This window comes from Solanum lycopersicum, chromosome 7 (genome assembly GCF_036512215.1).
Source record: "Solanum lycopersicum chromosome 7, SLM_r2.1".
Taxonomy (NCBI): Eukaryota; Viridiplantae; Streptophyta; class Magnoliopsida; order Solanales; family Solanaceae; genus Solanum; species Solanum lycopersicum.
Genome location: NC_090806.1, coordinates 64,457,446 through 64,482,509, shown reverse-complemented (window position 1 = coordinate 64,482,509; position 25,064 = coordinate 64,457,446). Strand labels below are relative to the sequence as shown.

Below are 25,064 nucleotides of genomic sequence, written 5' to 3'. Positions count from 1 at the left end.
CCTTGAAAGTTGAAGCCTTTGAGAGGTGTGTGAGAATATTCCATAGGCAAGAAAGTTCAAGAACTAAATTCCAAAGATTAAATATTAAACAAAAGATATAAAGTGAAAACATAATTAGATTATGATTAAGAGTTTAATTAAACAGGAAAAGTCAGCCCACAACCAGACGACTGCTCATACTTCTAAAAATTCACTGCTTTTGTCAGTTCTTTGTCTTTTTTTTTTTTTTTATTTTTTTAAAACTTTCCACTCTTCTCTAAACTTTATTTAATTAACTTCTTCTAATTTTTATTATATTATATATTCAACCCTAACCCTACTACTAGTCATATTATACCAGTCAATGAAATTCTTTTTACATGACTAATTAATTAGTAGGGTAATATTCAAACTTACTATAACTATATACTAAAAAGGTATTTTGGTGATTCAAAATTTAACGTCTTTTATATATTTTCCAAAATGAATAATTCTTTTATCACAAATTATTCCCAATTTATATATAACACTGTTCGATTGATCAAGTATATAATTTAAAAAGTCAAATTATCGATAAATTCAAGTTTTATGCCAACAGATTAACGATATTAAGAAAAATAATAGAAGTTACCTAAGCTTTAAGGTAAGTAGAAATAAATTGCTATGATAAAATTTTTTTATAAAAAATGTTCAGTGATTATTTCTATAAATATTTTGATTGAATCATTAAAAAAGAAAGAAAAAAATAGAAAGCCTCTTAATACTTCAATAAAATCTATTTTCACCGTGTATTTTTCAGTGATTTAATTCGATTGATAAATTATGTTCTATAATACAAATTTCTCGTCGATCAATAATGAAAAAAAAATTGTTTGAAAGTATTTGTACATTTTGAAAGCTGATGCAAGTAAAATCATTGAAAAGTTGCCAAAAAAAAAAAAAAGCAGAAGGAATATATGAATAAGGCTCTTCACATACAGTAAGAATAATTGATACCAAAGAATTTGTGTCACCTTAGCTTTGAGTAGAGTTGAGAATTTAGAGCTCATATTATTATTTTTGTGTCAGAAATAGATACCACAATATTACAAATATTCCTTTAAGGAAAAAAATTGAATAAAGACATATATACTTTAATTCACATCCATAAAAAATAAAAAAAAAGCCACAAAGTTTTTGCCTTTATTTAAACTCATCTAACATTCAACAAAAATCATCCAACAATCAAACTTCTACTAGATATATCCAGTTTGAACTAATTCTTCCAAAAGAAAAAAAAAGATGAAATTAAAGGATGGACTCAATTTCGTTATTATTAGATAAAATGGTATAATCAGAATTTTTAATAAAGAAAATTAAATATAAAGAAATAACCGTATTAAAATTAAAAAATATTCAATATTTACTATATATACATAAAAATAATAATTTAACTATCACGTACAATATGTAATTATTTAAACAAAGAGGTTCGAATGAATCCATCTTCACTCCTACTTGATAGGTGCCTATTGATCGATTCATTCGAATTTAATATTTTCAATATGTGAAATATATATGTTTATTTATAAAAACATGTTAAAATTTGAATGAACAATATAATTGAACCCATAAATATGTTTAAACGTCTCATTAAATTTAAATTTTGAATTCGTTTATGATATCGGATACGATTGATGAGAGATTAAGCTATTGTTTATAATGCATGGTGGGACTATCATGGTCAATTTTTTCATTATAAGGACGATTATTCCCTTTTATGTTTGTGTGTGTGTTCGTCGTTTCCTTTGGAATTTATATCTATTTTTTTTTCTTTTGGAATTTACCTAATTGTTTCTATAGTTGGGCACATGCATTTTTTTCTTTTTTTTTTACATTCATCAATTATTAAGGATACAAATTTAATTCACTACGAAAAATAAAACTAACTACAAACTTCATCATTAAATGGCTCGTACCTAATAGTTTTTTGAGATAAGTATTGATAACACCTTTAAATATATAGTTCATGTTCAAGCTATTGACAACCTTGAAACTATCGTTATATTTGGCTAATTAAACTTAAATACACTCTTAATCTTGCAACATGCCTGAAATACAATTCAAAAATTCTCGCCTAGTTTAGGAGTGTTTTCAACACTTTACTCGGCTTAGTATTAAGAGTCACATGCTCCTACGAGACTACTTCCGATGTCATGTGACAGATCATAGATGTATCTAAGTTAATTATTCAAGTAAATTAATATTTTTAAGACTGTCAATAGTGAGAGATAAAACTAATAATTCATGACAAGTATATCTTACGAAACTTCAAAAAAAAAATTCTTATTAGTGATTTTTAAGTTGTTTACTTGTAGAGTATATTATGGGAAGAGTCAATGGTGTGTCGTTTAGTATTTGATCAGTTTAGTTTGGAGTTACCTATCTGATTTAATACTTAATTAACCAGTCAAATAATCTAATAATGGATTAATTAATTTACTGTTTTAATTTATGGCAAAATGATTTAAGACTTTTATATACTTAGCTTGCAATCTTTCTAGGACTAGGAAAAGCTTCCAACTTTTCTTTTTCAAAAAATAGCAAATTAAAGAAGCTTTTAAAAAAAAAAATCTTAGCTTTTAGAATTTATTTACTCTCTCCATTCTTTACCCAATATTCCTAAAAATAAGAAATGTTTTTGCTAATTTATCCTTAATTAAATAGTACATATCTAATATATTTCTTGATTATAATTAAATAAAAATCCACAAATATCTAAATAAGAAGCTTAATTTATTTATTTTTTTTTAAAAAAATACCACTTAATATAAACAAGAGAAATTAACCTTTTTAAAGGTTTTCATTGACACTACAAGAAAGGAAAATATATGAGTCATGAACACTTTAAATTAATTAATGGAAAAATCCAAGTACTATATAAGATGTGGTGTTTTCCTATCAATTTATTCAAAAAAAGATATCCCTTCATTCATGAATATATGCACTTTGAGTAACAAACATATTATTTCTCGAGAATCTCAGTAGTCAATAGTTTAGTTAGTTAACTATCTGTACCCTCACTTCGTTGATGAAGGTTTGATTCCTGCGTTGTAATCGCGTCCCAGTTTCAAACATATTATTTCCCCTTTCTTAAGTAAATAAAATAAGTTATACATTGATAGAATTAAGTCAAAAATTCAGAGGATATACTAGTTGAAGTGTTTTGTTTTGCAGTCTGAAGAATCTTAAAAGTCATATCTTTCCAGCATCCATGTGTCCAAAAGAAAAGTTCAAAAAAGGTGAGAAAACCACTTTTGTCACCTATTTTTCAAACTCACTATTCTTATAAATATAAACACCATAAATATTTACATATTTCCCTCTAAAGCCAAATAATATGACCCAAAAAAAAAAAACAAGGAAACTCAGCTTTTACCTCAAAATCTAACCAAAAAAAAAAACACCCAATATTTGTACATAAAATGTCAAAGCACTGAAGACAGACATACCCTAATATAGTTTTAGTTATAACACTTTCAACTTAATAATTTTACATAACTAGGTCATTTTTACCTATTATAATAGGTAGAATGTTTTATTTCATAATCACACGTCTCACATTATCTTTAAGTAAACTTACTTATAAATATATTTACTCAGTAACTTGATATATAGTCTTCAGAACTACCAATTTTATCGTTGATCCTATGCTATTTTACTGATAACTAACTTTATCGCTGATCCATCGCTATTTTACTAAAAATCTATCGCTAAATAGGATTAACAATGAATTTTGTGTTTTAGCAATAAGATTTGTTTTGTTGCTAAATCCAAATTTTTTTCAAGTATCATATACTATGGTGAATATATTACTTTAAGTTCATGATCCTAGCATATATATATATATTTGGGGTGGGTGGGGTTTGTGGCAAATATTAAAGCATTTAAGAACATATATTAATCATATTAATAGACACTATTTACCTATGGTAATTGGAGTATAGTATTATAAATTATTAATAAGAGATATCAAAAGAACAAAAAGGAAACAATTATGGGATAATCATTCCAATGAAAAGTATGGAGTCTTCACCTTTCTCCAGTCCTCATCATATGTGTCATCATGCACCTTGTTTTGTGTTTTTTGCCAACCCCCACCCCCCTTCTTTTCTACACAAACATATTTTACTTTATTTTTTAAGTCTGAGCCAATTTTTGCACACCTCGACTAATTTTACACGGTATCTGTCATTTCTTATCAGTAACATGTATCAAATAACTCTATTCACCAACATTAAAACCTCAACTAATTTCACAGGATATCTAACACCTCGCATCAATAACCTATATCAAATAACTCTGTTTACCAAAATTAAGACATATCGAAAGAATCATAACCTACTTTTATTTTCAAAAGAACCCCACCCCCACCCTCAACCCCCATATTTTTTTTTAACTTTTCACCACCTCCCATGTTTAATATTACTATAGTAATATTAAAAATTCCGACAATAAGCAGTTAAAAGACTGCAGTATGTGAGAATGTGTGCATTAGAGAGATCTCATATTTTCTCTTCCTATATACTCCCACTCTTATATTTTCTCCTTTTCATCTCTTCTCTTATAAATTCAACCAACAAATACATAGATCTAAATAATCAATCTTTCAAACTTATGCTATATATCTTTCTTGGCATCATAAATAAAAGGTAAAAAAAAATTTGTAGTACATATATATATATTTATTTATTTTTTTGCTTAGAGATAGATCAAGTTTTAGCTATAAGCTAACAATTTTAATAAATATATATTTTTGTAGATTGAATTGAATCTCATCTAAGATGACTGAAGAAGTGATATCAAATGGATTTACTCATGATAACTCAATTGAAGGATCTAATCCTCCTCCTCTCAAGAAAAAAAGAAATCTTCCGGGAAATCCAGGCAAGTTTATATTCTGAATCTCTTTAGTGAAAATTCTGATTCTGTCACTGATCGCTACAGTAGGTTTACAAGCTATATATCATGATGTATATTCATATGTTTTTTTTTAATACTAATATTGTCATGATCACCAGATCCTGAAGCAGAAGTGATTGCCTTGTCACCAAAGACACTGATGGCAACAAATAGATTTTTGTGTGAAATATGTGGTAAAGGGTTTCAAAGGGATCAAAATCTACAACTTCATAGAAGAGGACATAATCTTCCATGGAAGTTAAAGCAAAGAACTTCAAAAGAAGTGAGAAAGAGAGTTTACGTGTGCCCGGAGAAGGTGTGTGTGCATCATCATCCTTCAAGAGCTTTAGGAGATCTAACTGGGATCAAGAAACACTATTGTAGAAAACATGGAGAAAAGAAGTGGAAATGTGATAAGTGTTCAAAGAGATATGCTGTGCAATCAGATTGGAAAGCTCACTCTAAGACTTGTGGTACTAGAGAATATAGATGTGATTGTGGCACTATTTTCTCAAGGTAAATTTATTAATCTCGAGATAACCTGTCTTGTTTTCAAGATCACGAATCTCATCTTTTTGTCGAGTGTAATTACTTGTAGAAATAATCATTTGAATGGATCTTGAACTCTAGTTATTCTGTGATTGTGATGCGTTTGTCTATTTACACATGAACTTGAAAAAGAGTTGAAATTAATTTATTTTTTTTCATCTTTGTTTTCATCACTTTCTTTTTATTTTTAGTGGGTAGTTTAATGAAGACAAAATAGCTGTTTGTAATATTTTTCTTCACCTAATTGGTACTACTATTACTAGGATCCTATAGAGTAGTACTAGTACACCTTTTTTATTTTTCACTTTCTTCCATTTTCATATTCATTAGAAAGTCTTTATTTTGTTTTTCTCGTTCTTTCTATTTGAAAAAAAACATTATCTTAATCGTTCAGTTGATTGATTATCTAAATTTTTACTTGAGCAGGAGAGATAGCTTTGTGACTCATAGAGCGTTTTGCGATGCATTAGCTGAGGAGACGGCTAGAGTTACTGCAGCATCTAATATGCACAATCCATTAGCCATGGCAAACAACATCAACTACCATTTCATCGGCGCGCCATTAGGGCCAAACATGGCACAACATTTCTCTTCTCTCTTCAAACCAGTTTCCAATAACAACAACAATAACAATAACAACGAGAACTCGGATCCAATGAGAAGAAATCAGCTCTCACTTTGGAACAATATAGGTGTGGCCCAAGAGCAAGATCAAATCGGTATCAATATCAATAATCTCCGCGAAATACATCAAATTAATCCCCTTCTTCATCATACTTCGGCACCAGCACCAGCACCAGTTTACGATGCAAATACGCTTCTTGCATCGTCACGTTCAAATGCTCCACCAGTTAGTTATAACAACAACAATCATATCAACTGGGATCAGTTCATCGGTAGCAAAACCTCTCCAATTAACAATGCTGAACAATTATCAAACACCTCATCTGCAAACATTAGCGTTCCGTCATTATTCAGTTGTCAACAACAAATTGCACTTTCTTCCCCTTCTGCAAATATGTCTGCAACAGCTTTACTCCAAAAAGCAGCTCAGATCGGAGCAACAACAACAACAGATCCATCGATATTCCTCGGAAATTTCTCGATGAATAACTGCAGCAACAACAACAACAACAAGAACAATGACAATAACAAGTTTTGTGGATTTTATGTGAGTACTCCGACTACGAATAATTCAATCAGTAATAGTCTCGGAAGTGACGTAGATCAGAGTTCATCTGTAAATGATTTTTCCGCTACTATTCACCCGATACAGATGTATCCCCCGCCAAAACGCCGTCACATTCAAATTGAAGATAGCGTAAAAGGAGTCGAAGTCGGAGCCGGAGGTGGAGCAGGAGGACAAACTAGGGATTTTTTGGGGGTTGGAGTACAATCAATCTGTCACCCTTCATCAATCAATGGATTGATATGATTAAATTTGAGTATTTTCATTTTATTTTATTTATATGTTACGTCTAACTATCAAGCTCGTCTTACTGTTTAGTGATATCGATAAGAGTCTGTTACGAAATAGATGTGAGTTCGATTCTCACTGTCTCTTTTCCTAATGTAATAATTTTTCCTTTTTAATATTAAAAGCTAAGATGCAATAAAGTGGATTTTTTTTTTTTTTTGGGTGGGGGGATTATAGTATTTGCATACTTTGCAGTGAAGAAAAGTTGGCAATTGAGTGCTTGAAGAAAGTTAAAAAGTTGATTTGAAAAGAAAAAAATGTTACAATATGATCAAAAGAGCTTGAGGAGATCCATGCATATTCTGTTGAACCCTGAGATGTGTTCACTTTTTTTTAGCTTTATCGATCAGATTGTGATAGAGTGGTAAGTATTCGTTCATTTTTAATTAGAAATTTCAAATTTGAGTCCCCTAAATGCGAAGTCTTCTTTGTCAGTGAGTTGTGAGATTTTCTATCGTAAATTTAAATTTAGTCACGTTTCAATGTGAATACCGAATTAAACAAAAAAATAAAATAAAAATGGTTGCTCTAATTTTATTTTATTTTTAAAAATAAAAGTGGGGTGCTTAGTGGGGGCAAAGCAAGATGGCCCTTTTTTCAACTCCATTATTGATATATCTTTCATATTTGTTCTAGTTATTATCTTCTCAAAAATGCTTTTAAAAGAACTTTTAATTAATATTTCAGAAGCAAAAAGCCTACAGCAGCTAATTAAAATAAGATAAATTATGTTTTAAATTAATAAGTTATTAAGTTGCATGCAAAGGAATAGAAGTTGATTAAAGTTTTCTTTGATCCCACACACAAAAGGATTTGAACTTTTTATTTTCATTTTTTTCCCCCTTTGTTTAATTTTCCTTGTGCCTAATTTCTCATCATGATTATATATTTCTTATTTATATATAATATCGTCACTTTTGAAATGGTTAGGTGGACATAGTGGATTTTATGTTGTGATGCAATTCTAACTTTGATACTCATATCTGAATATTTTCTACAATTTAACGTGATATTCAAATAAACAGATCATTAAAATTTTAATTAAAGTGATGGTGAACAATATTATTTACTTCAAGCATTTTATGTACTTTTTATATTATTGTGATGACATGATTGAAGAGAATCTAAAAGGGTTAGCAATCTCAAATAATTGGAATAAAAAATGTACGTACATTAGTTCATGAACCACATATATATGTACACGACCAAATGTTCCAAAATTCAAAAACCTTATAATGTGCTAGAGATTTGCCAAAGGGACAATTATTCAAAAGACAATATGTATGAGTGATGCCAGAGTAGGGGCTAAAAAGAAAGCTACTATACTAGTCTCTTGTATATCTTTTTTCTTTCATTCGTTCTCAATCTGATGTCTGATAATCACATTGAATTTCAACTAATTTTCTATTTTTGCATTATTGAGTTCATTTCTAGAAACAATGTTTTCAACATGTTTTTTTTTTTTTTCATTTTCAGGAGCTTGAACTCGAGATCTCTTGTCAAAAGGTGAATAAATCTCGAACCGTCCCACTATAACTCATATTGGTAAAACTACTATCACTAGTCTAATATATCCTCTTTTTTTTTTTTTTGTTTTCCATTGACTAAATTCAGATTCATGTATTGCAGGATTCATTTTTAGAAACACCATTTTCAATAGAACTTTTTCTATTTTTAGGAAATCAAACCTGAAATCTCTAATTAAGAGCGAATGGGTCCTCCAAACCATTCGAATACAACCTTAATTGGTAAGCTACTAATAGTATATTTACTTTTTTTGTTTCCTACCTGATATAAGTGTATATACTCGTATTAGGATTAACTAAATTCAGATTCACTTATTGCATAGTTAAACTTTAAAGATACCCCTTCCAACAAACTTTTATCTATCTCTAGAAGTTCAAACTCGAAATCTCTGATTTAACTACTGATACTACATCAATGTGTTTGATGTTTGCCTTTTGACTAGTGCTTGAGAAAAAAGAAAAGTAGTGATAGGGTTATGTTATGAATTATGTACAAAGAGTTGATATGACAAAAGAAAACTGCAAAAGGCTGGGGTCTCTCTACTCGTGCACAGAATCCTTAACATCATATGTGTATTGTTTGGTTTTAGTTACCTCACTTTTATGGACACTAATTTCTGTCAATTGGTTGCTGACAATTTGTTCAGAAATCTTCCTCTTAGCTACCTAGGGCTATATCTATTTTTATTTTTATTTTTTTGGTTCGAGGTTTGATATTGTTTTTTTATGATTTAACTATTCTTGATTCACGCTATGAGCTATGATAAAAATTATGTTAAAGTATTTATATTTTATGATTCCTAACAAAAAATTTTAGCAGCCGTCGAAATGATAATTCATAGTTGGAGTAGGAATACTAAGTTGTTTAAATTTTTTTTTTTTTTGTAATTTTTGGTATTTATATAATTACTATCTAGTTAGAGTTTATTTGTCCTAATTCATATAAAAATAGGTTTTCTATTCTTAATTTAATTTGATTTCTCATTAGTATAAATAGTAATGTAACAAGTTATTTTCGATAGATAGAAAAGAAAGAAGGAACAACAAAGAAATAGAGAGAGAGAAAGACGAAAGAACAACAAAAAATAGAGAAAATTTAAGGTAAGATTTAAGAACTTTTGAATTTATATATTTTAAAAAGAAATTCGTTCAGCAATTGCTAATAGGTTTACCATATGTGAACGTTTTGCATATAAAGTTTTTAGCATTATATTTGTTATATTTTTTAAATTATAAATTTGAAAATGAGAATCCTCACATAGAAAATAATAAGGAAACTTACGTAAATATATTATATTAAGAAAATATTTACCATTTATAGCAACAATTTTTTTCACTTGATCATTTTTAATATATTTATAATACTATTTTAGTATATATTAGTAAGAACAATTTATTATTGACATATAATACAAGTTTAATAGATGATTAATACATTTATCACATAATTAATAATACAATTTGTCAATTTCTTACAAAACATACCTAATATATTTTTAAAAACAGTTATAATACATATTTATTGCATGCATAATTCACTTTTAATAAGTATCGCAGATTTAACATAGTGTTGTTATAAATGATAATAAATAAAAATATCACTAAAATTAATAATTATTTATTAAAATGTATTACTCCAAGTAATTTTTCTTTAATTTATTGCACCAAAAAAATCAATTGTTATGATGGATATAAATTAAAGACTTGGACACAAAATATGGCCAAATTTGGTAAACAAGAAAAATCTTGTCCATTAGTTTTCAAGCCCAAAATCCTACAACCCGGCCCAACCTGGAGTCCATCAGTTTTCAAACCCAAAATCCGACCCACTTTAATCTTTTTCAAGTGTCGATCCAGAATTCAAGTATCTGAGTTCAGTTCAAGTTTTTCTTCTTCCTGCCATGTTATTTCGATTTTATTTATCATTAGCATCATTTTGATTTCGAGTTTTATTGCGGTAAGTCAATATTTTGTTAATTATTCTCGGTTCAGTGCGAATTTGTTATAGTTGATATATTCAGATTAATTGTTCCTTGCTGTATGTTAATTTTTTCTGTTTATATATTTGCATTCGATTATGATTGTTTAGCATTTACATAGTTGAATTATGCACATCGTCAAGGGTCTGGTCTAGTCGTCAATGAATAAATCCCCGAAAAATAAAAAACACTAGGTGATTTGTTTTTGGATGTTCTAGACTCAGTGGATAGAGTTCCTGATATTTGTTATGGGTGGGAGATGGGAGGCAACACCCATGGAATTAGTCGAGGTGTGCGTAAGCTGGTCCAGACAGTAGGGTTATCAATTATTATTTTTTAGGCATACACATATACAAAGGCCAAACTAAGTAGACATTGTGATTCAAATGGTGTTTTATCAAGTTTTGGAGTTACATTTGATAATATCAAAAAGAGTAGAATCGTTATTGTTGGTGGAAGGTGATAGGTAGTCTGTGGAATTAGTCTAAGGTTAGATTAGATTGACATGCTAATTCAATCCAAGTAGGAATAGGAAGAGTAGCTATGACATTGGCATACTTTTACTGGATGGATGAAATTAGTCGAGGTGCGCGAAAGCTGGTTCAGACACCAGCGTTATTATAAAAATATTAATATACAAATATGCTAAGGCCCAACTAATCAGCCAATGTGATTAACATCCATAGGGACTTCTGGTTTAAATATTTGATGCATGTTATAGTAAACACGGAGATCAGTTTTCTAGCGAAGTTAATGTTTTTGACCCATCAACTGAAATCGGATATTCTTTGGTTCTACAGGTGTGATTAATCAAGAGTTCTGAACAGAGAAAATGGATGCAAAAGCGTTGGCAAAGTCGAAGAGAGCTCATTCGTTACATCTTAATAAGAAGCATAATCCACATCATGCATCTAAGGGTTCTTCTGCTGTTTCTGGCACGTCTGCCGGTGATAAGAAGGTTACTGTCAAGCAAGTTAAGGAAAAGCCTAAACCGAAGCTCCCATCAAATTGGGATCGATATGAAGAAGAAAATTCAGATTCTGAAACTGCGACCCCAGCAGGCGCAAGTAATGCAAGTGATGTGGTCGAGCCGAGAAGTAAAGGAGCAGATTATGCATACTTGCTTTCGGAGGCTAAGGATCAGCTTCAGTTTTCTTCAGAGGATGTTTCTTTTGGTGATGATATTTTAGATGGTAATGCTTTTATCCTAGAACTTTTAGCTATATAGAATTGTTTTCTGACGCTATCATTCATAACCTGTCGAAATTGTATGACAGTTGTAACTGGTATCTTTTTATTGCTCTCTCAACTCAAGTTGGCCATAAATGGTTTTTGAAATATAGAACATAGCCTTTTTACTGTTATTTGTCTGTTGTTTGGTTACTAGATTCAGATTAGTTCGAGTGTAGGGGAAAGTTAGGGGCGAGGCATGACTAGGAGCAGTCTCGCACAAGTGTTGATTCAGAAACATAATTATTAAAATGATTGCGTCAATAATTCAACATTGAAATATTATCTTGGCTGTACTTTGTTTAAGTTGTTGATTCTTGCTAGAAAATGTGTTGATTTCAGGTTTGTTGCAGCTTAAACGTATTTCTTGTTTTTATTACTCTACAAATTTTTCGCAGACTACTGTATTTCCAAGTCTTTGCGTGGCTCTGCAGTCTAGAAATTTTTGGTCAAAATGATAGTACTGACTTAATATTTTTCAGACTTTTACCAGGGCCTAGGAGCATTACTCTCTGCAAAAGGACAAAGCAAGTCATCGTGGATAGCAGAAGACAATTTTGCTATGGAAGATAAGGCACCTCCTCCCACTAAGGTGATTATTCTACTCTCAGTCCATGGGGTTGTCTGTCTCCTTTGCTCGTATTATCTGTTCTTGTTTTCTGGTATTATAAGGAGAGCAGTGTGGGATACTGATAACAATTTATCTCCACTGCCTCAAACATTTTGGTTAGAGTAGAAACTTCTAACACTATGGTTATATTAACATGTTGAAAACATGCTACGACTTTAGTTGACAGTTCAGTCTGTTCTTTGAAAGGGTGTAAAAATAACCTTTCTTATAAGTTAGCAAAGCAAATAGCACTTCATTCTATCTATAGTTACTAGAACTTAGCTCAATATTTATCACATGATCCACATTAATCAGTGGGTATGGATGAATCAAGTGAAGTGTCTAAGTCACATAGATTTGACATGTCACACTTACTCCTTAAGCCAAAAATACAGGAAAGTTTATTTGAGCATATGTGCTGGTTGACCTCGTCCTTTGAAATAATTCTGATTCATCTCCTTCTAGATGATCAAAATATACATACAGAAACTCTGTTGCCACGAAGGTTTTGGTTCAGTAGTAAGGAAGCACTATACATAATGTCTGAATAGCTGACAGGAGCCTGATACTAAATGTAGGAAGGGTAGAGGGGTAGGCTCTTCCTGTGCGTCAAACCAGTGACTGAGGGGCCGGCAAACCAGCACAACAGATATTTTGGTAATTGAGCCAAGCACATGAAGATTTTTTATTTTTTTTGAGTGATGATAATATTTGAACCCAAGCTCTAATGGCATAGGAAATACTTCATTATCTTACTCAACATGAGACGTATACGCCTTTTTACTCCTGATTGTTAAATAAAGTCCATACAAACATATATACCTCAACATCTTTCAGCCCATATCGGATGTTTGAAGAGAATAATCATTAATAATTGTTGTGAATCGAGGAGTTGAATCGTTAGTAGTTGTTTCAGTATCAGAAGATAGGGGTGCCGAATCATTACGAGTTGTTGTGGATTGAGGAGTGACTTACTTTCAGCGAATCAGCACTTTCTGATTTCCTTTTAAAACCTGATTCTGGAATCCATACACATGTCATACCATACATACATACAGACTCCTAGCATGATTTATGTGAATCACCAAGACTTCTTTTTGAATCCAATCCACCTAATAGTTCGTGGGTTAGTCTCAGACCTTGCTGATTCACTAAAAGCAAATAGAAACATAAGTTATAATTTGAAGGAGGGGTATATATGCATAGCCTTCTAAATCAAAGCTAAGACTGAGTAACACCGACTCCTTTACTGTATGGCACTATAACATGTTCCTTTTGCTCTTATTTACAAAAGGATAATGTATCTGAAATTTTCTTGTATGCTTTAAGTTAACTATGTGTTATTAGAATTACTTACAGTTAGTGTAGCTGACTTATAAATAAGCTCAAAAATCCATCAGTCTTTCAGTTAACTGTCAAATTAGACATGAGTTATGTGTTTCGGATCAATCAGTTGACAGTACTATTATCCAGCTGATGAAGGCAAGAAAGGTGTTGATGTGCGAGACGCTTGCTTACTAGCTATTCTTGATGATTCTGTATTAATTAACATCACATGTTTATTCTTTCTTCTAGTAATGAAGTGAACTTTTGCTTTTGTTGATAACCAATCATATTAATGGCACGGCTCATCTCTTTTTGTCTAGGAAGCAATAGCATATGTTCATTGCTAATCCTGCTGAACACCAGTTTTTTTTTTTAATTACGCTTTCTCTGATTTCTGATTTGGTTTGTTATTTTCCTTAAATGCCGACGTGCCCCCATCAAGATTGCTAGGCTACCATATGGTGAAACTCATTGATAACTATGTCACTCTTGTATTTGCAGGCATCATTTCTTTCACTTGATCTGCAAGCTCTTTCAGAGCAGCTTGAAAGAGCAAGTCTACAAGAGAGACTTTTCATTGAACCAGATCTACTTCCTTTGGTACTGGTATGTAATGTCATCTACGATTTCCTTCTATGTTCGGTAAATTTAATGTTAGTTAATGGTTATACGCTGGAAACACGGGGCCTTTCATTTAATTAAGATGCGGTAGTGTAAGTTTAGCAAAAAGGCCTGCAAAATGAGCTTTGAGCTTAAAATGAATTTTGGACCTTTTGTCCATAGCTGCTGTTGCACCTAAAAGCATTAAACTGCACCAACATATATGATGCAGACGAATCATCTCTCCAGCTATGGTATCCTCTCCAGCTACTCCATAAAAAATATTATGTTGGTAACTCAGCTTGCGATAATGGCATAAAATCATTTCATGTTATATATAGCATGTAAGAATTCAGTATGAGGGTTTTATTATTGGGTGAGGATAGTGAGAAAAGAAACTCTACTTCTGAATTGTTTGAAAGTCAATTTTATTGAAATAACTGGAATTTTAACTTGTGAGGTTTCATCCTCGACTGTCAAGCCACTTTATTGTTTTGCGGAGATCCGAGAATCCAAATTACTGATCTAGTTTTATTGAGGTTTAACTAACGCAATCCTTCTATGACTCTCGAGCTATTCTTTTTTTACGAGGTTTTTAGTTCTAAACAACTTCATCTTATGCAGCCAGGCAATGAGCACATCGCGAATTATTCTTTCGCCTTTTACTAAAAAATAAATACCGTGTGCTCGTTGCAAATAGTGGCATACGCCTACATTCAGAATGCTCAATATTTGTTTAAAATTTTACTTGGTGAACTCCTGTAGGATGTCTTTGTACTATCTTGTAATATAGTCTAATACATGTACTTGATGTGCAAAACTGGCAGAACGATCAGGAGTCGCAATCAGCAGCTAAAGAGAAACATGACAGCGATCTAGCTTCAAGCAAGAGTTCAACGGCCGAAAAAGACTCCAATTCATTAACTTCCACTAACAAAAGCAATGAAAACAGGCATCAAGATTCGCATCTGGGCACCACAAGCAACAATAGCAGACATCCAACTTTAGCTGATGAATCCTCTAACCCTTCGACTGCATCTAAGGATGAGGCTGGACAGAATGATACACTGATGTGTGTTTCTAAGAAACCGTCTGCATTTAAGGCAGCAGCTGCAGAAGCAGAGCTTGACATGCTTCTTGATTCAGTCACCGAGATTGAAATTTGTGAATCCACCAACGTTATTGACCAGTCTATTCGTCCTTTCCCTGCGACACAAGCAGGAACACCAACTCCATTATCAGAGGTTTCCACTCAGCCCAAGCGAGACCACGATCAACCCAAACCTGCAATATCAGATATCAGTTTGGACGATACACTGGATGATCTTCTCAAAGAAACATCCATTGTGACTAAGGTAAGCTCTACTGCTGGTCATGCATCCTCTGCTTCTCAACCTGTCTCGAAGTCCAAAATTATCGATGATTTTGATTCATGGTTTGACACATTGTAACTGAACACCAGATTGGGAAATTTTTCCCATGATAACACCACAAATTGTGTAATTCTGAGTGTTAACCTTCTACCATTCGTGTTAAAAATCTAACCTTTGTCAACTCGTGTTAATATCGAAAGAAATTTATGTATTATTTTATGCAAAAACTAAATCTTGTGTTACTCAACTCCCATTTGGTCGACAATTTAGAAATTCACGGAACTAATATATGTGTAAGTTACGAGAGAATCTATATATTATTTTATGCGAGGATCAAAAGTGGAATAACTAATATACATATATAGCTAATTTACTTTATGTACATGAATTCGCTCATAATTATTAGTGATACCTACGTACTTTGAAATAAGAAAATTTGATGACTTGTACTTCAATTATTTGGAAAGAAAAATGAATTGTCTCATTAATTATTTTCAGTATATTTGACGAATAAAAGGTAAGAGATGGAAGATCAAATATCTGTGTTTGTTAGGTTTTCTTTTCTTTCCATTTATTTTATTTTAGTTTTGGCAGACAGCGTTGTGGAAAACGTAATTCATGACACTATTTTAGAGTAGACCTATGAACAAGTACTAGTCAACTTTTTTTTAAATAAATAAAAAAAAAACTTGTAATTTTAGATAGTATAAGACTGTAAAAAAATAAAAAGTTTAAATTACTTTACTTTTAAATTAAGAAAAAAGTTGTTAATCTTGATGTGAAATATGAATTAAGTAATTAGATTTACCTAGATATAGTGAAACAGTGATCGACTTGAATCGTAATTTAAATTTAATCAAGATTTAAGGTTAAACTAAGATTGTAACTAATAATGAAATTAAGATCAAATACAACTAGAAATCGATATTTTCTCATAAGCCACAAGTCTGAGTATAAAATCGTATGTAGTAATTATTGTTTGGGATTATTTTTCAATATGAATTGAAAGTAATCAAGTTTCAAAGTGGATATATCGAAATCATTCATAATAGTAACCCCAAATTATAAAATTTGAACCTACCCTTATCTAAAATCTTGTATTTCCACATCTAGTTTAATTTATTTCCCAAAAACACAAAAAAAAAATAAAAATTCAAAGCCATAAGGCTCCAGCCTTTTTCAACACAGGAGTCAACTCGCCGGTAATATGAGCCGCCATAATCCGATCCAATCCACCAAACAGCTCCCCTCCGACGAACACCGCCGGAAATTGCAACCGTCCGGTGTCTTTCCGATCACTACCTCCGGCGACGATAATATTCTCCAACTCATCAACCACTTCGTTTTCATCGTCTTCCTCGATTTCATAAATGGCAGGATTTGCTCCGAGACAATGAAGTAAACGTTTCACAACATGGCTCATACAACAACCTCGTCTTCCCACAACGATAACCGCGTTATCCTTAACAACGTTATTCAATTCTTCTTTTGAACCTTTAACGTATAATAATGAATTGATATTACTTACACGATGATGTCGATCAACTCTTGGTGTTAGAGATATACATGATGACTTGTAAGGAAGTGCTTGTTGCATCATGAATAATTATAGCTATATGATTTTTTATTTTTTTCTATTTTATTTTTGTTGCTTAGATATTGTGCATATTGAAAAAATATATATAACACATATATATATATATGTGTGTACAAAATGGTAGGGGGTAGAGAGGGGGGTGGGGGTGTCAACGGTAGTTACGATGTGTTACGCGTAATATAAGTTGTGGCTTACGTTAAAATATGTCATCACCTGCCTATGCTCTTGTGTATCTAAAGTGGGTACCATATTGGATTACGTTCTTTCTCCCATTATTTATTTTGGTTTTCTACTCGGTACGTCATTAGGGTCGATTAAATTTATATTCACATTATCGTGCAATGTCACTTTTAATTAAAAAAAAAAAAGATTTATCCTTCTTAGAAGATTGAACTTAAGATGTCTAATTAAAAATGAAGGAATAGTTGGATTTTATTTATCTTAAATTTCTTACGATAAATAGATTTTCTTTTTTAGGAAAAGGTTTTGGATTGACTAATTTTTTTTTGGTAGGAAAAGGTTTAGGGCTTTATAAATAGAGACATGTTCCTTCTAACTTAATCAGCATTCACAATATAGTCTTAAAGGCTTTGAGAGTTTATGGTTTAGGGAGAGAAATTGTGGGTCACAAGCTTGATACGTTATCACTTGTGTGAACCTATCATGTATTCTGAGTGAATTTGGTTGAGGTTGTTTTCCTCTCTGTATTTTCTATTCTCATATTTATAGTGGACTGCTCATCTCCTTTGTGGACGTGGACGTAGGTTGGTTGACCGAACCACGTTAAATTTTTGTGGCTTTTGATATATTTCTCGTTGTCTTCTTACTCGTAATCTTTCGAGGTTTGCTTTACTAGCTTCCGCATTTACACCTGCTTATTTTCGATCCTAACTGAAATTTTCAATTATTTTATTAGAATTCGTGATGTCGGTTCCATTATTGGTTATAATTTATAACCACTTAAGTCGTTTCTAGTGGTTGCAAGTATATTTAGTTACTTTTAACACCTATAAATCTTTAGATCGGATAAAGCTCAGTAACTTAGGCTTAACTTTCATTAAGCAATAAAAGTTATGGTTCAAAATCGATAAAGTAAGTATCCCAACTTTGTTGTTAGTAAGTTAAAAATGTATAAATTCATAGATTTTGAGCTTAAGTATTTTAAATGTTGGTGAAAATATTGAAAATTTTGGTTGAAGAATATTTTCAAGCGGATAATTTTATGAAGAAGGACAGTTTAAGTTATTTTTTTCGAGTGAAATATAATTTGTACCAAATGCAATTAGTTAGTTATTTTCAATTCAATTTTAAATACTTAAAATTGAAGTTTTATATGGGATGGATTACTATGTTAGATTAATTTATCCTTAAGTTTGGTACACTTGCTAATTACTTTTGAGTGACTTACTAATTTATCTACTCTATACTTACTAAAACTTGCTGGCCTAATCTCAATAATTAAAAAAGATGGCAAAAAGTTAGGTAAATATTTACTGATTTACAATTTAATTACTCCATTCAAATTTAATTGTGACATACAAGATACCCAATATTAATTAACTTTAGATAAGGATGATATATCCCTATCAGATTAGACAAGAGAGGTTGAGTAAAAACACCAAAAAAAACTGCTAATACATTTGAAGAAGAATTATTCAACTTGGATTTTGATTTCTTGTTTTAGTATAGAATTTAAATATTTGAAATTATATAATAAATGTGTATAAGAAATTGTAGACAACATCATTCATAAGTAGAATCTGATAATGAAGATAATGTGTATGCAGTTTTAACTTTTACATTATAAAAATAAAAAAATTATTTTCAAACGTTCTATTTAAAATAAAAGAACTTAGAGTCGTGAACTTTATTAAATTGTTAGTTAGTTTTTACAAAGGATGATGTTTCATTATTCCTCAACGTCACTTATTTCGTTTTTATTCCTTTAATTGGCTTATTTTGTTACATATTCCAATTTGTAACACTTCTCTAATTTTGGATTGTGATCCCTATTTTACGTTGCAACTTGCACAAGATATCCACTTATATCATTACTTACCATCATTAATAGGATATATATAACATTTTTTTTTATCGTAAGTAAGATATTTCGTTTTTAAATTTTAAGATGTATATATCAAAAAAAATTTGATAGAAACATTATTTTTTTTAACAAATATTAATAAAAATCTACATTAATTGAAACTCTAATAACATCAACCATCAAATGTGAATAAAATGAAAAAAAACATATAAATTTCTTTACGATTAGGAAGATTACTAAAATCAATCCTCCAAAACAAAGAGTCATTAAAACTAGGCTTATGAAATCTAACACAATAACGATAGCAATTTATTCAGTTTAATCTCATATAGAAGACATGAAATGTAAAATGTGTTATAGATCTTCACTACCTTTATTCTCATGAGATAAAAGAGAGGTTATTTTCAAAAAACAGATCTGACCCACACCAAAAAAAAATTATCTCTTAATTTTTTAAACTTATTTTACATAATTCTTACAAAATAAAAAAAGTATGAAAATGGATTTATCGTTAAGAGTTTGTTTGTAGTTTGGTTGGGACAAAAGTTTTGAAAAATGTTTTTCGAATTAATTCATTTTCCTTAAAATTAAGGAAAATGACTTTCCTTCAAAAATTAAAGAAAACATTTTCCAAAACTCTCCCCAATTTCAAACTACATTAAAAAAAAAACATCAATTTAAAAAAAGTATTTTCAATTCAAAATTTTATTTTATCAGCTAATCCTGATCCCTTCCCACCCACCCATCACCACCACCACCCCAACCCCAACCCCAATCCAACCCCTCCCCAAAAAGTTAATTTTGCTTTTTAAAAATATTTTCAACTTTAAAATTTTATTTTTAAACTCCTACACCCCCCTCCCCACTCTCACCCCCCACCCCCAAAAAAAAAAAAGATTGTTTTCTAAAATACTTATCAACTTCAAATTTTTATTTTTTCACTCCTACCCCTTCTCCCTGCCCCCACCCACTACCCCCAACCTCAAAAAAGTAATAATTTTTTTTAAGAATATTTTCAATTTCATAAAATATTTTTTACTATAGTAAAAATAAAAGATGTCTCTCAAAAATGTTTTTCATTCATAAATTAAACACTAAAAATTATTTTCAAAAAATATTTTCTACTCACCAATCAAACATAAGAAAATAAGTTCAAAAATTACTTATTTTTCAAGAAAATATTTTCTACGGAAATACATTTTCCTCCGTACCAAACACTCCTAAATGTTGTATAATTTGGATTTGTTTATACGTCTTTATCAAATTAAGTCATGATGATTTTGTACGAATCAAGGAATATTGATCCTACCTTTTTAAGTCTTTTGACTACATATTAAAAAAAATATCTTTTTCTTAAGAAAAAATTAATTATTTTTTTTTTTAAAAAAAAGGTATAGACAATTGAAAAACACATGGAGAGTGACGTAAACAAGTAGAGTGATTAAGCGGACGGTGCGCCAATGAGAACGTCAGCTAAACGACACCGTTTATAGCGGAAACAAAATGTAATAGTCTACGTCATTACCAATGGGATGACATAAGCAATAGATAGGATCTAGAGGTAGAGTGGACCCCACAACGTGGCATTGACAATATTGTTTCAAAAAATTATTTTTAAAAAAAATAATGTGACGTAACACGTAGGTGTTGACGTGGACTTAACTATAACGACAAAACTAGCCCCGCCACATGACGGAGACATTTGTATTTTCGTATATTATGTATTTCAGATACATGAGAATCTTATCTGATATATGTATTTAGTGTAATTTTGTGTTATATATAATACATGATTATGTCGTTCGTCTCTCTCGTGTATATTTGATATTTTAGATACATGTGAATGATGAATCACATCAAATACATGTATTATATGTGATACATGATTATCTACTTCATCTCTCTAATATATCTGGTATATCAAATACATGTGAATCACATTATATAAATGTATTCTCTCCGTCCCATTTTATGTGACATCATTTCATTTTTAGCAAATTTCAAAAAGAATATTACATCTCCTTATATAATAGGTATTTAAAAGTACAAATTTTTTTTACCGTTGTTGGTTTCACTTAATTTTAGAGACAATGCTCTAATATACTACGAGGAGAGAAAAAGTGAGTTTACTTTTCCGAAGGACAATTTCATAAACATTTCAAAGTCATCATTATTTCTTAAATTTCGCGTTCGATCAAATGTTGCCACATAAAATGAAACAAAGAAAACATGTATTTAGTGTGATTTCGTATTATATGTGATACATAACTATCTCACTTCACTCTCTATTTTGATGTATCTGAAATAAAATATATATTTTTAAGACTATAAATATATTTATTTTTCAATATAATATAAAGAACTCTTAATTAATAATAAGTAGGTGATTATTTAAAAATATACCTCAAAATATACTTTGATGTGTTTCTCTTTCTAAGGGAGAATAGCGTGTGTTTTTTTCTTTGAAATAGAAAATATAAAAGGCCAAAAGCAACTTAAGAAAACTATGGGTTTTTTGGTTTAAATTACATGAATCCCCAAGAAAATTTTAAAAATATAAATAATTAATACATGAAAAAGCTATATATAAACAATAACATCAATTAATTTACATAAATGTTTTTTTATTTTATTCATCTTATTTTTCATTAAAGTGGAATATAATTCCATTAGGCCCTAACAATAATTCTCCTTCTCTAGATAGCTTCTCTTAAATATTTCTATTTCTAGAAATTTATAGACTTTTTCTAAAAACATGACCTTCTAACTGAATAGTCAAGTGATACGTAATAGACCAACTAGAATTGTAGTGTTACAAATTGGAATTCATATTGTTTCAACAATATTTTATCTCCTTTAACTTAATCGAATTGATTGAGCAGATGATCTCTCAAATAAGACGCTTTAAAATTTAAAATTCTTTATACACTTTTTTAATCGAATTCATTTTACCATACTTAGCCTCCGGAGTAATGTACTTCCTCCCAATTGTTTTTCTTTAACATGCTTCACGCATAGTTAAATTGAAGATTCTATTTAAGCCAACTAATGTAACTTTGATTACCACAAAAATCAATAATTTCATCTTTAACATTACAGTTGTCACATAAAGTTAATTGAATTGTCTCTTGTATTAAAAGATGGACAACTTTCGCGTATAACAAACAAAAAACTCATATTTATATGTTATAGCAAAGTTTGCATAATTGCACTTCATAACAAACATAGAAACTGTATAATTCGCTATACATATACAATTGTATAATTCGTTGGCCTATTTCGCTGTAATTGTATAATTCGCTATCCTATTTTACTACGATTGTATAATGCACAATTGTATGATTTGCTGCCTATTTCGCTGCAATATTTTTATAAAATTTGTTTTGCATACAGTTGAATTGAATTAAAATGTATGTATATTGTATAATTATAAGTGTATAGCAAGAAAATATATGTTTTTCTCTCGCTTTATACAAAAACAGAAACACAATATATACACTTCTGTTGTATAAAGCTAGAGAAAATTGTATTTCACTGCAATTGTATAATTAGCAATTGTATAATTCGTTGGCATTTTTCTCTGCAATATTTGAAGTAAAATGTTTGTATATTGTATAATTAAGTGTATAACACAAAGATATATATTTTTGTATGTGTATATACAATTTTCTCTCGCTTTATACAAAACAGAAACAGATTTTATATACTTCTGTGTATAAAACGAGAGAGGCGAGCGAGAATGGAGAGTGGCGAGCGAGATTTTTGGGAGAGAGACGTCTGGTAAACTTTAGCTAACATTTGTTATGGAGCACAATTAAATCAAACCTTAGCTACTCCATTTATTTTAGGTTATTAATTTTTGCTATTATATAAAATTTTCCCTTAAAAGAAAATATAAAAATAAAATATCTTAAATAATAATAATAATAATTGAGAAAATAATGAGGACAAAAATTAAGTTATGACGAAGCAAAATTTCAGCCAAATGTAAATAAACTAAACTTCATCTCGTGATGCTCGTGATTTCTGTACTCCAACATTAATCACATTATTGTACAAGAAAATGAAATTACCAGCGTGAATTTTTCGTACTCTTAACATTAATTTCATTGTATACGAGAAATTGACGTATATTAAATAACAATATAAATTGTGGTGGAATGATTTATGATTTCTCCTTTACTAATTGAGCATATAGAATTTCATGTTACGAACGTTAACAATAATGTAACTATTTTGAAATAGATATTTTACGTTTTAACATTTCCGAGAATCATTTAATTATTATTTTTTAAAAAAATATGTGATTTCTGGTTTATATAATTTCGAAGTAATATCAATAAATTATTCTAAAAACTTCAAAAGTTAATTAATTCCACAAGTATTTCAACGTGGTATTATTATTATTATATTTTTACTCGTTCCAAGAAACTAGTTACCGTATTAAATATATATATCGGCAATTGACATGCGTTTAATATTGTGCGACTTGTCAGATATATTTGAATTATATGATATTTTTCCGTTTTAATTGAATCATTACAAATTTGAAGCGTAAAGCACAATTTATATGGTTAAATATGTGAGGTTACGTTATTGTAAATTGACATATTACTATTCTTTGCATTAATTGGCACATATAGTTAAAAGACAAGTTTTAAATTCTATGGATATTTTTTTGTCTTACTGTTATAAAACAGTGACTCAATTATTTATTTCCACAAGTAAACATTTTTTTTTCTAATTAATCTAATCTCATTAAGTCACCAATGACGTCATTGTATAGCTAATTAAAACATGAAAATAAAAAAAAATATAGTAGAATTTAGTCAATGCTGATGTTTTTGTCATCTTTTTTAAAACAAGTTGTTTTTTTATTTATTTTAATGAGAAGATAAGGAAGGCAATTTTAATTTGGATTTTTGACTACGTAAAGATTGATTCAGCAGTCCCACAATGAATTTTTATTTTATTTTTTTTTTAAAAAAAAACATGGCTAGTTCTTATTGATTATCTATTTAATAATAATGTTTAAAATATGTGGAGTTGTACAGTCAAAGTTAACGTGTAATATAGTGTTATTTTCGAAAAAAAAAAATATAACAAATGGAAACTGGGAAATGGTCCTATTTTAGCCTCTAGACATTGTTTTTCACATGGTTGATATAAGAAGGTTTTTGTTAAAATTTTATGTCCTGCGTAGTTGTTGTTTTATGGGGTTAATCGATCAAATTAGTTAAATAAAAATAACGTTGAATTCTGTACATCTTCGGAATAAGAATAGTAACATAAAGGATAAATACAAATATATGTGCAATTCTATTCGTCGATACATATTGGATCGATAGATGAAATTATGACACATATATATCTGTTAGTATAAGGGTATATATGTTCAAGTTATTGAACGACAGAATGTGTGTATTTACATATCATTTGTGATAGTTTAAGTATATATTTATTTACTTTTTTCAAAAGGAATAATAATAAACAAAAATAGTAAATATATAATAGTTAGCGTAATTTGGAAATGGGCGTGAAAGATGAATAATAATATCCACATTTATTTGTAGAGGAAAAGAAAAGAGAAGGCGTGGCATGTTTGGTAATTTTTTTTTATTTGATGTCTGAAATCATATTAAAATTTTGATTAAATTTAAATTATGTATTTTAGGGCTTATTCAAAAATAATGCTTTTAACAAAAGTTTCTCTAAATATCAGACTCAAATATAAAACCTCTAAATAAAAATAAAATATTTTAACCGATACACCACGACACGAATTATATTTCCTAATTTTGGTACAAAGTAAAGATAAACGTAAAGGTCCGCA

The 25,064-nt window shown here is 29.9% G+C and overlaps 3 protein-coding genes and 1 pseudogene across 3 annotated transcripts; 3 read left to right on the top strand and 1 right to left on the bottom strand.

Moving 5' to 3' along the window:
- The first annotated feature begins 4,445 nt into the window (after positions 1-4,445).
- On the top strand, positions 4,446-7,086 carry LOC101254916 (zinc finger protein NUTCRACKER). Its single transcript, XM_004243340.5, has 4 exons — positions 4,446-4,670; positions 4,781-4,905; positions 5,040-5,436; positions 5,896-7,086. The coding sequence occupies exons 2-4, from the start codon at positions 4,803-4,805 to the stop codon at positions 6,902-6,904; spliced, it is 1,509 nt and encodes a 502-aa protein (XP_004243388.1). The 5' UTR covers positions 4,446-4,670; positions 4,781-4,802; the 3' UTR covers positions 6,905-7,086.
- Positions 7,087-10,301: 3,215 nt separating this feature from the next.
- On the top strand, positions 10,302-15,837 carry LOC101255214 (protein ECERIFERUM 16). Its single transcript, XM_004243341.5, has 5 exons — positions 10,302-10,429; positions 11,252-11,644; positions 12,164-12,273; positions 14,119-14,223; positions 15,045-15,837. Exons 2-5 carry the CDS (start codon positions 11,284-11,286, stop codon positions 15,666-15,668), a joined length of 1,200 nt encoding a protein of 399 aa, XP_004243389.1. The 5' UTR covers positions 10,302-10,429; positions 11,252-11,283; the 3' UTR covers positions 15,669-15,837.
- On the top strand, positions 14,839-14,960 carry LOC112941945 (U5 spliceosomal RNA; annotated as a pseudogene).
- Positions 15,838-16,743: 906 nt separating the features above from the next.
- On the bottom strand, positions 16,744-17,190 carry LOC101255509 (glutaredoxin-C9). Its single transcript, XM_010325453.4, has one exon. It carries the CDS (start codon positions 17,188-17,190, stop codon positions 16,744-16,746), a length of 447 nt encoding a protein of 148 aa, XP_010323755.1.
- Positions 17,191-25,064: the final 7,874 nt, after the last annotated feature.

Coding starts and splice junctions, on each gene's coding strand:
- LOC101254916 (XM_004243340.5), top strand. CDS start 4,803: ATGACTGAAGAAGTGATATCAAATGGATTTACTCATGATAACTCAATT. Junction 4,906..5,039: donor AAATCTTCCGGGAAATCCAG/GCAAGTTTATAT, acceptor CATGATCACCAG/ATCCTGAAGCAGAAGTGATT. Junction 5,437..5,895: donor TGTGGCACTATTTTCTCAAG/GTAAATTTATTA, acceptor TTACTTGAGCAG/GAGAGATAGCTTTGTGACTC.
- LOC101255214 (XM_004243341.5), top strand. CDS start 11,284: ATGGATGCAAAAGCGTTGGCAAAGTCGAAGAGAGCTCATTCGTTACAT. Junction 12,274..14,118: donor AGGCACCTCCTCCCACTAAG/GTGATTATTCTA, acceptor TTGTATTTGCAG/GCATCATTTCTTTCACTTGA. Junction 14,224..15,044: donor ATCTACTTCCTTTGGTACTG/GTATGTAATGTC, acceptor CAAAACTGGCAG/AACGATCAGGAGTCGCAATC.
- LOC101255509 (XM_010325453.4), bottom strand. CDS start 17,190: ATGATGCAACAAGCACTTCCTTACAAGTCATCATGTATATCTCTAACA.